This window comes from Podarcis muralis, chromosome 6, assembly GCF_964188315.1.
Source record: "Podarcis muralis chromosome 6, rPodMur119.hap1.1, whole genome shotgun sequence".
Taxonomy (NCBI): domain Eukaryota; kingdom Metazoa; phylum Chordata; class Lepidosauria; order Squamata; family Lacertidae; genus Podarcis; species Podarcis muralis.
This window is the reverse complement of record NC_135660.1, coordinates 96,668,341-96,681,865: the sequence shown is the minus strand read 5'-3', so window position 1 is coordinate 96,681,865 and position 13,525 is coordinate 96,668,341. Positions and strand designations below refer to the sequence as shown.

At 43.7% G+C, this 13,525-nt stretch overlaps 1 protein-coding gene across 11 annotated transcripts in view; it reads left to right on the top strand.

The window, feature by feature from the left end:
* The first annotated feature begins 2,979 nt into the window (after window positions 1–2,979).
* ARFGAP3 (ARF GTPase activating protein 3) overlaps window positions 2,980–13,525 on the top strand; it is a 35,216-nt gene continuing 24,670 nt past the window's right edge. For 5 of the 11 annotated variants that reach the window (XM_077930751.1, XM_077930750.1, XM_028728754.2 and 2 more), the window contains exons 1-5: window positions 2,981–3,192; window positions 6,508–6,626; window positions 8,851–8,923; window positions 9,965–10,096; window positions 12,893–12,976. In XM_077930751.1, coding sequence (XP_077786877.1) covers window positions 3,124–3,192; window positions 6,508–6,626; window positions 8,851–8,923; window positions 9,965–10,096; window positions 12,893–12,976 — 477 coding nt within the window. In that variant the 5' untranslated portion in view covers window positions 2,981–3,123. Of the gene's footprint in view, window positions 3,193–6,507; window positions 6,627–8,706; window positions 8,812–8,850; window positions 8,924–9,964; window positions 10,097–12,892; window positions 12,977–13,525 lie in introns of those variants that run through there. The other 6 variants (XM_077930753.1, XM_077930752.1, XM_028728755.2 and 3 more) reach the window with 4 other exon arrangements.

Below are 13,525 nucleotides of genomic sequence, written 5' to 3'. Positions count from 1 at the left end.
GATTTACTGTAAAAGTACTTCTCTCTCTCTCTCTCTACTGAAAGCGCTGTATTTTCTGTTTGTTGCACTTTGAGATAGTCAAAAATTACTGTTTGGTATATGCATAATGATAAGTAGAAGTACTATTTGTCCCAGCAATGCACACATGATTTTGGCTAACATGAGACTGAAGAAAGTTACAGTCCTGTCCTCCAGCTATCAAAGTAAGCCTACAAAAGGAGTCAAATATACTTTGGAAGAAATGCTCAAAATACAGAATAGGCAAAGTGCAGACCCATTACACTAGGCAAGTGTTCAGGCATGAATATATTGAGATAAAACAAATGCTGAATAAAGGAATGCTGAACAACAACAAATCAGTTCCCCTAAAAGGTTTGGTTTTGGACAGGGCTGAAAATAAGTCAAGGCGCTATTACAGAGAAGGCCCTGTCCCAATCACCAATCAGGGAGCCTGCCTTAACAGTGGGACTACAATATCCTGCTGATCTCCTTTACATCCATATAAACCAGCAAATGAGATACTAGTGTGGCTGTCAGTTTTGTTATTTCCCAGGTGCTTCAGGTGGATTCTGCCTCTTTTCAAAATTAAACAAAACCAGGCAAGTACATTTCTATGCATATGTTAACCCAGCACTTTATTTTTCAAAACATGTGAACTCTTTAAGCAATTGCAAAACTGCTTTAGAGATGCAGACTTGGTGCTGCAATGTGCTGCGGGGATAGCTTAAGTGATGCTCTCTAGATGATGTTGGACTCCAATGCCCATCATCCCTAACCTTTAGCCATGCTGGATGGGGCTGATAGGAGCCCAGTATCTGGAAGGCACCATCCCTGTGCTAACCACTTAACTCAGGTCGACGCTTCCCATGCTTAAACTGACCCATGCTAAATAGTTGCAGGAACGGTTTTCAAAGCTCGACCCATTGTTTTCTCCTGCTCCGGAGGGTAGGACCCAAACCAGTGGCTTCAAGTTACAAGAACAGAGGTTCAGACTAAACACCTGAAAGAACTTTCTGAAGAGCTCTTTGACAGTGGAACAGACTCCCTCGGAAGGTGGTGGACTCTCCTTTCATGGATGTCTTTAAGCAGGGGTGGGGTGGCCATCTACCATGGATGTTGAGATTCCTGTATTGCAGGCGGTTGGACTAGATGACCCTCAGGGTCCCTTCCAACCATACAATTCTGGCTTTTATTTAACATTCACAGTGCACTTACAAACCACACCCAGGACTCGAAAAGTTGTGTCCTCATCCTATCTATCCAATTAACTATCAAGAGGGAGGGTAGCGGTTTTGTAACTCCTGCTGATGCTCAAGACACAGCAGGAAATAGCACAGCATGCCAGGAGTATCTCAATGCTACCTCAAGCAGAATCTCTCTGGAGCTAGTTTTGCAATCGCATTGCACTTTGATACTGACACGCTGATCATCAGCATGTGGACTCCAAAGGTTGACTCCAACAGCAGCAGATGCAACAAGCATAATATGTTGTGGAGCTGAATAATTTTTTTCTGGCCCAACCCGAAAAGCGGATTTGATAGCTCCTAAAAAGAACCAATTTCCAAGTGCTTCTTAAATGAGCCAATTCTTTATGCCCAATAGTTTTAATGAATTGATGGCCCATTTGATAAGTAAGAGTCTACCGCGGGGGGAAAACAAAGTTGACTTTTAAATTTTTCAGGTACTGTAGAGAGACTTTTTTGGTGGGACAGGCCTCCATCCCTTCCCCAGTCAGTGCCAGATTACCAAATAGGTAGCAGGTTTTCAGGAGCCCTGCAACTATGGGCCAAAATAATACTGATCTAGACAGAAAAGTACAATTGAGCTTTAAAATCCAAAAATACATTAAGAGTTAATTTGTGAGGGGCCCCCTGAGATTTTGGCTGCCTAGGGGCCTCCACAGAGTTTGGCCCTGTGCCCAGCCAGCTTCTTTTTAGTTGCAGGTCATATCACATCCTGCTTCTTCTCTAATTGGAAAGGAGAAACGAAGCCCTACATGAAACCCGTTAGATTTCTTTCCCCTTCCTCTCAAGCCTGCGCTTGTTTTTCATGTAGGTAAACAACATAACAAGGGACGCAGGTGGCGCTGTGGGTTAAACCACAGATCCCAGGACTTGCCGATCAGAAGGTTGGCGGTTCGAATCCCCGCGATGGGGTGAGCAGCCGTTACTCGGTCCCTGCTCCTGCCAACCTAGCAGTTCGAAAGCACATCAGTGCAAGTAGATAAATAGGAACCGCTCCACCGGGAAGGTAAACAGCATTTCCGTGCGCTGCTCTGGTTCACCAGAAGCGTCGGCCAATAAAGCGAAATGAGCACTGCAACGCCAGAGTTGGCCACGACTGGACCTAACGGTCAGGGGTCCCTTCACCTTTAAACAACATAACAAAAAAGCCCTCCAGCAACCCCCTTCCTCTTAATTTCTAAGGACTTGAGGAGGGGGCTGAAATCTTGAACGTTTTAGTGCCTGTACCTTGAGGCAAACCTTCAACCAGTTATTTCTCCGCTCCCCGACCCTCCAAAAAAGAGCACCTTTATTTTCTTGGATCAGGAAACTATTTCAAAAAGGGACTTTGTATTGGGTATAAACTTTTTGCATCTCCTTTGAGGATCATCAATGAAATGTGAGAAAACGAAACGGGCATTGGTGCTTTTCCGTTCACTTGTTGAGCGTTCACACGTATATCCGTGTCGCCTTTATTCGCGTGTCTCCTTTATATGCTCCCCCCCCCCCGCGCATTAACCCTCTCCGCGCCCCGCCGCCCTGGGCCTCGGCTCGAGGGGAAAGGAACCCCGCCCTCCCGGTCTCCCAGGCAACGCCAAAGCGCCCAACCGGCTGGCGCGAAGGAAGCCCCGCCCCGCTTCCCGGCCTTCCCAATCCGCGCCCAACAAATCAGCCCTTCCCCGGGACGCTCCCCACGCGGAGCGTGCGTGGCGCGACGTGGGCCTGCGCGCGCCCCCGCGGCGCCGCGTGGAGGCCCCGCCCCGTCGGCGGGAGCGTGCGAGGCGCGCGCGGCTTGGCCTCCCTCCTCCCTCCCCTCCCTCCGTGGCGCTTGAGGCGGCGCTTCTTGAGGCGGCCGGGTCGTCGTCTCCGGGTCTCCGCCGGGCGTCTGCCCAGAGGAAGGATGTGCGAGCCCAGCAAGCAGGACATCGGCGCCGTTTTCCGGAGGCTCCGCGCCGTCCCCACCAACAAGGTGAGCAAGCGGGGCCAGGGCGGCGGTGGCGGCCCCAAGGAGGGAGGCGGGCTTCTTCTCTCCGCTGACACGTCGCGCCTCCCGGCCCGGCCCGCATCCCCGGGAGCTTCGTGGTTCCCGTGTGGTTGTTCACTTTTGCCTGGAGCCGAGGATCTCGTCGGGCCGCCGCTTCGCAGCGCGGAGAGGCCGGGCAAAAGCACGACGCGCGCGAGGAGAAGAAGATCCCACGGAGATCGTGATCCTCGTCCTGATTTCGCACCTTCTGTGGCCCTTGCGCCCCCCCCCCTCGGTGCTTTCCGATCTCCCTCCCCGAAATCGCATTATCCGCCAGGCGCTTTGCGCTCGCGATCCTAACACCCCGAGGTATTCGTCCGATTAGGCGGGGCTTGCTTTCGCGTAGACGTGGCCAGATTCCGTTTCTCTTTTATTTTTTGCATTTGTTTATTTATTTCCTTGAGCTCAAAGTGGGGCACATGGTCCTCCTCCCCCTCCCGCTCCCCCCATTTCATCGTCACAACAACCCTGTGAGGTCGGTCAGGCTAAGAGAAGGAGGCTGGCCCAAGATCAGATCACCCATTGAGCTTCATGGATGATATGGGGATTGGAACCCAGGTCTCCCTCTTGCAAAGGACTTCATTTCTAGGGACTTGAGGAAGGGGCTGAAACCTTGTAAGGGTTTTGCTGCATTTGTTTGCAGACAGACTTTGGTTGAGTTGCTTTCAGCTTTCTTTTTTCTGCTGCCCAAGGCCAAACGCAAAAGAAAAAAAGGGCACATTGATTTACTTGGATCAAAACAAAAAAAAATTCCTTCCAGTAGCACCTTAAAGACCAACTAAGTTAGTTCTTGGTATGAGCTTTAGTGTGCATGCACACTTCTTCAGATACACTTGGATCAAGTATAGGGAAACTGGGAAACGTAGGGACAGCTATGTAGGTAGATGTGTCCTTCCTGATTTATATCCATCCATGTCTTGTGGAGCTGACGTTGTGATTCATCCCTCGCCTTTTGGAGGGTGAAGTGCATCTGCTCCCTGCCCAGAACTCCTCACTCCTTTTTCTTTGCTGGAATTCATGGTCAAGGTTCTGCCTGCCTTGTCACTGTTGGCAATATTCCTTTAAAGCACAGCATGGAAGGGAGTGGAAACTGATGAGGTGGCTTAGGAACTAGGGCTGTAGTTGATTTTGTCTTTTGCATTTTCTTCTTGGTGAAGAGTGAGTCAGTGACCTTTCAGAATAGGAGGAGCACTGTAATGTGGGCTTTTCCCACAGGCAGTTATTTCTGCGTATTTTCTTCATGTAATTTTGTTTGCTCGTTCCTGCACACTCTGACATGACTGTATAATTTTATAATGATCGGTTACAGTGCCCAAAGTCAAGTTACTTTATCTTCTGTTCTGATGGTTTGTGGAAATATGAGTAAAACAGCATGTTCATTTCAAGCAGTGATTCCGAACTTGTTCTGAGTTATAACAGATTAAGCTACGTGGATGATGAAATCATTTTATAAGATGATGAAATAGAAATGCTGCAGGGCAAACAGGTTCACGCAAATTGGTTGCTGGCAAGTGGGCTAGCTGAAAATAATTACTGCTCTGTTATAGTTCTTTAGTGATATGTAGATATGATCTTCAGGTTCACAAAGTTCAAATGTTGGATTATAAGGCCACTGTTACTTCAGTCAAGTGGTTTTGAGGTAGCTGTGTGTGGACATGATCATAACAAGGAGGATTTGGAATTCAGAGGCTACTAAATGGATAAAAGTAACATGTTCTTCTGGTACCTTGGTAGGTGCTCTAACGTCTTACAGTTTAAAAACTGGGTTGTATATTGTTCTGGATCATATTAATGTTTGTTAACGGGTCTGTTCACGTGCACATGTTAGGAGGTGTCAGATGGTGACAGTTATCCTAGTGAATGTTTTTTGTTTGTATAAATCAGAGTGGGTATCAATTCTATGTATAGTAATTTGGAGAATGCCTACTGTCTTCTAGATGCTTAACTCCCAGTTTAAGTGTGCATAGAATTGCAGCCCTAGACATGTTGGGCTTCTTTTGTGCAGTGTTCTGATAGGTGACCTAATAAAGAGATAGACCATATAGTCCGAAGCAGCTAGGTGACGGTCTTCCACCTGCAGGTACAGTGTTAGAAACTCAGATATATAAACTAGGTGCCAAGTGGCTCCTTAAACCAAGATTACAGTCGTCAAAACGGAATGTCTAGTTGCCATTTTTGGGCAAGAGTTTTCAAATGATAGACTGACTGTGATTGATTAGTTAAGGTAGGTAAAGGTAAAGGATCCCTGGACGGTTTAAGTCAAGTCCAATTCGACTATGGGGTGCAGCGCTCAACTCCGCTTTCAGGCCGAGGGAGCCAGCGTTTGTCTGCAGGCAGCTTTCTGGGTCATGTGGCGAACATGACTAAACTGTTTCCGGCTCATGGAGCACCATGATGAGTGCCAGGGCGCACGGAAACACTTGTAACTTCCTGCTGCAGTGGTACATATTTATCTACATGCACTGGTATGCTTTCGAACTGCTAGACTGGCAGGAGCTGGGACAAAACAACAGGAGCTCACCCTGTCACACAGATTCGAACTGTCAACCTTATGGTCAGCAAGCCCAAGAGGCTCAGTAGTTTAGACCACAGTACCACCTGTGTATCCATCAGTTAAACATCTGGCTAATTCAGATGGCATCCTTGAGCTAGGTTAAGAGCATTGAGAACTTGAAGGAAAGTCACTTGATTCAAGGACAGTCCTCATATATTGGCCTATTCCTACCTCTTTTTCTTAATGGTGACACAGACCATTCATTACATGAGAATATTCTTCACAACTGTGAGCTGGGCAGTGGGGTGGGGTAGTTGAAGACAAGCTACAAAAATTAACTATAATGTTGTTCACTGCTCCCCCTCAGGCTGAACAGAAAAAGTATTTTGGTTCCTGAAATTTATTCAGATTGTGCAGATAAAATATAACTGATAGAATTCTACAGGATGGAGTATTAGTGTTGAAAACAGGCAAGATCCAAGGATCCCCAGGCATGCACCTCCAGGTGGTAGAGATGTCAGGCACCACCCTGGCACCCAGGAACCTTCACTTGGTCGAAGTGGTTGATAGGTCCAAAATGTGCCTGATACCCACTTGATTTCAAAGACTGCAGGTACACTAGAAGTTACATCAAGGCAACCAACTTTTTGCCTTACTTCAGGTCATTTGCTGGAGTAATTTAGAGCTATTTATTCTGCAGGTCTCAAACTGCGCTTCAGATGCTTACTTGTCACTATATGCTATACACTTTTTGTATTGTTTTCTAGATATGCTTCGACTGTGGAGCGAAAAACCCAAGCTGGGCAAGCATAACGTATGGCGTTTTCCTGTGTATTGACTGCTCAGGGACTCATCGATCACTCGGGGTTCACTTGACTTTCATTCGGTAAGGAATTTGCTTGCTGTTTTTGGATTGAGGATGCTTTTTCTGTGTTACTGCATTTGTCTGACTTTCTCCCATATTTGTGAGTAAAAGGTTTGTTCATCTTGTGTGCCTCTTTTATAAGGATGGTATCCAACATGGCCCTTCTGCTGACAGAAGGCACCTGTCATCAAAACAGGGGAGGGAGGCAATTTTCAGATTTTCAGCAATGTCTTCCCCCCGCTGCCACCTCTAGCGCCACCATAAATCTACTCCGGAGGGCCTTCTGTTGATAGAGAGAAAGCATTGAATCCCACCCTCAGAATGCTACTTTAGCATCATTAGTAGATACAGGAGAATTTCTTTGGTGTGGTTTCCAAGGAGTGGTTAAGATCTGAAAATTGCTCTTTCAATATCAGACAGTCACCTTTTGGATCAGACCTGAAATTCTGGATACGGTTTAACCTGGCTTTTGTTGTGCTGACTCTTACTGCTTTTATCCCCTCCTAGTGGTGCAACAATGAAACTGCTAGAACAGTTGTAAAGCTAAGCAGAGTCCACTATAGTTTCAAATAGGATGGGGCACCACTTGCTGGGATCAGACTAGATGAGCCTTGGGGGACCCTTCCAACTCTGCAATTCTATGGTGATATTGTGTTAACTGTTTTAAATGGTTTCTTGGGTAGTCTGAAACGGTGGGGTCTAAATTATATAAACATGTTGAAATTATTGGATTTATTCCATTCTATAACAAAGGCGGCATTTTTTCATCTCTGCCAAGCTAAGCAGTTGGCCCCTTATCTCTCTCGCCCTGACCTAGCCACTGTGATCCATGCGACGGTCACCTCCAGACTGAATTATTGTAACTCGCTCTACGTGGGGCTGCCCTTGAGACTGACCCAGAAACTCCAGCGGGTGCAGAATGCCGCGGCGAGACTCCTTATGGGGTCTTCGCTGCGAGATCACATTCATCCGGTTCTATACCAGCTGCACTGGCTCCCGGTGGAGTACAGGATCAGGTTTAAGGTGCTGGTTTTAACCTTTAAAGCCCTATACGGCCTAGGACCCTCGTACCTACGGGACCGCCTCTCCTGGTATGTCCCACAGAGAAACCTACGGTCTGCAAATAATAACATCCTCAAGGTCCCAGGCCTCAGAGAGGTTAGGCTGACCTCAACTAGAGCCAGGGCCTTCTCGGCTGCGGCTCCAATCTGGTGGAATGCTCTGTCACAAGAGACTAGGGCCCTGCGGGATCTGACATCTTTCCGCAGGGCCTGCAAGACAGAGTTGTTCCACCAGGCCTTTGGTCAGGGCGCAGCCTGACTCCCTCCTCTGGCAACCTGCACAGAATTTTGCCTAATCGGTTGCCATCAATTTGATTTTAATTAATTTTTATAATGAAATATTTTTAGAATGTGTGATTATTTGACTGTTTGATTATTTGATTGTTGTTAGCCGCCCTGAGCCCGGCTTCGGCTGGGGAGGGCGGGATATAAATAAAATTTATTATTATTGTTGTTATTATTATTATTATTATTATTATTATTATTATTATTTTACCATTGAGATGAAACATTTATATTTTTATTAAATTGAAGTGGTTTTAAATATAAACAAAGATTTGATTGCCTTCAGCTTTACTGTGAATGTTGCCGTCTGAGGGTTGTGCATCAGAAAACAGCAATCATGGGTTTACATTTTTGAACTTAACATTTATGAGTCATATATCTGATACTGAATATCACAATCTTTATTTACTTTACCAACCAATCCCCTGTGTCATGCTGGTAGTTGAGCTTCATACTTTGAATACTGAATATTAGAACAGCTTTCCTAAAGATTGGTTGGTTCTGTTTACAGGATCTAGAATGCCAGAAGTATAAATGGAAGTTTCCCTTTTAGATGACTGTGCCACATAATTGACAATTTTGTATTTTGGCTTTAAAGACTTAATTTTTAAAAAAAAGTAATTCATCTGAATTACTTTTTACATGGCGTATACAGCCATGGGAAAAAGAAAGTGCACCCTATTTGAATTCTGTGGTTTTATCTGTGAGCACATAATAACAATCATCTTTTCCTTACCAGGTCTAAAAAATAGGTAAATACAACCTCAGATGAACAACAACACATGACATATTACACAGTGTCATGATTTATTTAACAACAACAAAAAAGTTTTGCTTCAAGATTTTGTTTGGAAATAATGGTTAGTTCTCAATTTTTTTCTTATTTTTTATTTTGGTAGGTCTACAGAGTTAGATTCTAACTGGTCATGGTTTCAACTGAGATGTATGCAAGTTGGAGGAAATGCTAATGCTGTAAGTTTATTTGTGAAGTTGAGTTTTTACTCCCTGAACTGAATATCATTCATATTTTGCAGAAGCTCTCTCTCTCTGTCTCTGTCTCTCTGTGTTATTTTTGTGGGAGCAAAAGCTGCACTTTTTAATTTAAACCTGAGTGGTTAACCTGTAGCCCTTCAGATGTTACTGGGCTAAATTCCCACCAGTCCCAGCCAGTGGTCCAGCAGCATCTGGAGAACCACAGATTAGTCAGCCCTGATTTATGTATATAATTCTACTCCATTTATTTAACCACAAAGTGTTCCCAGAACAGCAAGCAATACTGTACTGAACACAAAATTCTGCTTCTGAGAATCCTGTCTTCTTTCTTTGTTTACAAGCAAGTTTCTATTCCTTATGGATGCAAACATATGCTTGAAAATGTATGAACAATGCCTGCTGAAATCTGGGGTTGTTTTCTCATTGGTATGGGGTTAGGGCTTCCATGTTCTAGAAAAACCAGAATACATTATGCAAAACATCAGCAGCAGAATCAACTGCAGAATCAGAAACTGTATTTTGCGCAATTTATACAGGTTATAGAATTCGGATTGCCTGTGTGCACTTTTTAAAATAATGCTTGAGTGCATGCAATCTTGCTTATGGCTACTAGATTTTCTCATGCTCCTGATATTTACCCCAAACATGTATGCATTATAAACGTTTTATTACTTGTATTTTAGCATGTTGCTCTCATTAACTTTGTTTTCTTGCTCTTTTCTTTTCTGGCTATAACCTGTATTTGGTTGACCAATAAATTTTGATTTGATTTGATGTTTGAATATTTGATATTTGAATTTACACTCAGATGGAAAATATGTAAATACTATAGAAAAATGCTACAACTTTCATCTCATTGCATACATACAAGGGTTCTTGATAATGTTCACCCACCCTAACATAGCATAACCCAAACATAAATACATTTGCTTTAACTTTAAGGAATAAACCCACCCTCAAATGCTTTTAAAAATACACACATTGTCTTTCTTTAATGTACTCTCTCTTTTTTTTTTGTAGTCTGCATTTTTCCACCAACATGGTTGCACTACAACTGACACCAATGCTAAGTATAGCAGTCGTGCTGCTCAACTTTACAGGGAAAAAATTAAGTCGCTTGCAGCTCAGGCAACACGGAAGTATGGTACTGATGTAAGTGATCTGCACTCTACCTCATTCATTGATTCTTGTTTTTACTTTCTTGTTAGACCACTGTTGTATTTCCTGGAAATCTAATGTTTATAAAGCTGACATGCAACCAATCACATGGTGTTCAGACATTTGCTTAGCTCTTTAAGAATGTTGCAGTAATGAGGAAAGATGGAAGATGCTGTATCAATTAATATCATGGCTTCCGTCATCTCTTTGGTGCATTCTGTCACCTCTGTAGCATTTAGGCATAGTTCTGGCACCTCTTTTTCTAGAAAAAAAGCCCTGATTAATATTAATCACTTAAATTGTATTTCCAGGGTGCTTTGCATTCCTGAACAGATTATTACAAAAAATTAGGGGGGGGGAACCCCACTACCATATTTTCACTGAAATGAAATATTTTTGGCCCCAAGTATCAGCGTGTCATCACTTGGCATGTTGCCTTACTGCACCAAGTACAATCTTGTTCATCGTACAGTTTCACCAAAGTTGCAGAAGTGTTTATGTTGGGTTACAGTACCTGTATAATTAATACATTACCTGTGCAATCAGATGAGGTTTAATATGTTCACCAACATAAAGTGTGACCAAGAGGTTCACTGATTTTGTATGAACTGTGAAACATATTTTATAAAAGTCAAAATTAGTTTTACAAATGGATATGAGATTTTTAAAATTTTGAAACATCTAGCATTATCTTTGTACAAGTAGAATGGATTTCTGTTAGTTCAGTGGGAATTTACCTTTCTCTGCATACCTCCAATCACTCCCAAAATCTTCTCTGGAGGGTTGGAATGAGAATGAGAGGAAGATGAAGTGCTGTTGCACAAGTGGAAGTCAATTCAAGCAACATTGAATTGCACCCTAAGCAGCGTTCAAAATTCACCAGGCGCATTGCAACTGGCTATTGGCCTCTTGTGACCAAGTGAAGATGCCCGGGTGGCAGGATGGCACATGATGTCTCCACCATCTGGAGGTGCATGCCTGGGGATCCTTGGGTCTGGACTGTTTTCACGCACAATCAGAATGAATTTCAGGAACCAAAAAGTTGTATGAAAAAATATGACTTTGAAGCCAGCTGGCCCTGAAATGACTTATCACCTGGTTTAAGGAGCCATTTGGCATCTAGCTTATAGATCTGAGTTTCTAACACAGACCTTGAAAAAGTAATTACCTAATCTTTACTGCAGAGGTATGAAATCTTTTTCTGTCCAAGGGCCCATTCCCTCTTGGTCAAATTTTTGGAGGCTGCATGCAAAAGTGGGCATTGAATGTAAGTCTGACCTCTGTACAGTAGGCTGTGTTCCAGCCCTGCAAGCCAGAGGTTGACACCCTGCAAATCCCCCCCCCCACCTCCACCCAAGGAAATGAAGAGACATTCTCATTATTCAAGGAGACATATGGTAGGTGTGGAGCATGGCTGCTAAAAAGTGGGGCCTGGGGAGCGTTCCACAGTTTTGGAGAGACTACAATAAAAACCCTGTTCTTGGCTGTTTGTGTTTGCACTTGCTTAAAAAAAAAAGACAATAAAATAATCTGACTGGATATCAACGGGTATGGGGAATTTATTATGCAATTATAATGTCTTTATAGTCCTGATCTAATCACTTTTATGTTAATCTGATGCACTGATCATATTTAAAATTAATGACAACTTATATAGGTTTGAAATATTTTTTCTGTTTTTCTGACCTTAGTTACTTCTGTTAACTGTATTCTTCCTTGAAATGTAGAACCTCATCTGTAAATACTCAAAACATAAGTCAAATCTGCTACCTTTTATACGAGGCCATTAAATGTAATATTTATCTTCACATCTGTGTGACTTTATGGAAGTCTACACTTTGTTCTGCAGAATGGAGCTCCCTTCATATGATGAGTATGTGAAAAGGACTACAGCTGCCTATAGGAAACAGTAGAGAAATTGAGCATTTTAGCGGTCCCAGCGCCTGCCAACCTAGCAGTTCGAAAGCACCTCCGGGTGCAAGTAGATAAATAGGGACCGCTTACTGGCGGGAAGGTAAACGGCGTTTCCGTGTGCTGCGCTGGCTCGCCAGATGCGGCTTTGTCACACTGGCCACGTGACCCGGAAGTGTCTCCGGACAGCGCTGGCCCCCGGCCTCTTAAGTGAGATGGGCGCACAACCCTAGAGTCTGTCAAGACTGGCCCGTACGGGCAGGGGTACCTTTACCTTTACCTTTTATGATTGGGTAGCAGCAGTATGTTTTCCCACCCCACCAAGGCAAACAAAGAGGTATGCCTGTCTTTGGCTTTGAATATAAACCTGGAAGTTTCCTATTTGGCAATACAATGGTCTACTCTAGTATTGATTTTCTGTGGCTTTTGGAAGTCTATAGAACTGTGTTCTTTCTTGAATTGTTTTCTTTTGATTTATAAAAGTACATTTCTTTATAGCTAGGGAAATCCCAAATGTCTAGAATCTATGTGACCTTATTTTTGGGTAGCCTTGTGTCAGTTTCAAGCTGACAACCCAAATTTGCTGTCAGATGGAATGGTGATGCTGAAAGAATTTGAGAACTGCTGAATTTTCATTGGAGCATATGAATGCCAGTGTAAATTGTCTGGAGCTTAGGGGCCATCAGATTTTGAATGCTTACATTAACTGTATCCGTTGCAACATTTCCAATAGGTCTTGCATTCCTGTATGTTTGCCTTCGTTTCAAAGACTAGTCCCGTGTGATGCCTTTATGAAACTGTCTGTACATGCTGTTGATTATGCCTGAAACATACATTGTTGAGGGAACATCATGAGATGACATGCTGTGTTTGTTCTAGTTGTGGATAGATGGCAGTGGAGCCCCTCCTCTATCACCACAAGAAAAAGAGGAAGACTTCTTTGCATCTCACGTTTCTCCTCGGGTATAGAATAAGTTGAATTTTGCTTCTTAAGTCTCTGGTATTTCTCAAGTAGCAAAGTTTCAGTATCTGTTCTGGCCCATGCATGGATGTACAGTAAACGTCCCATCTGTTGTCTTGAGAGGGCCATGGATCCATGCTCTTCATGGCCACCACAACCAAGAGTGGGAGGGTGGGGGCTAGTGTTGTCCCTGTGTTGGCATGAGCTGCCTCTGTTCAGCAGCGGAATAGATGATGTCACTAGTTTACGCCAACACAACATTGCACTTCCTACAGTTGATCATAGTAGTAGGTGGCAGTTTAGTCCTTGCTCTCCCACTCTGCACTGGTGACCAGATGTGCATCCAGCATCCCCGCTACGGACTGATTGAGTAATATGTGACCTGCCATATAATGTTAAATCTGAAAGTGCATCACTTTTTATCAGTCTTGTGACAATGATTGCTATCAGTTACTGTTCATACAAAATACAACACTTTGTAATCAAGTTTACATTGATTTTAAATAATGTTTGTAGGGTTGTTGAATTTATGGAATTGGCAGTCGTCTTAT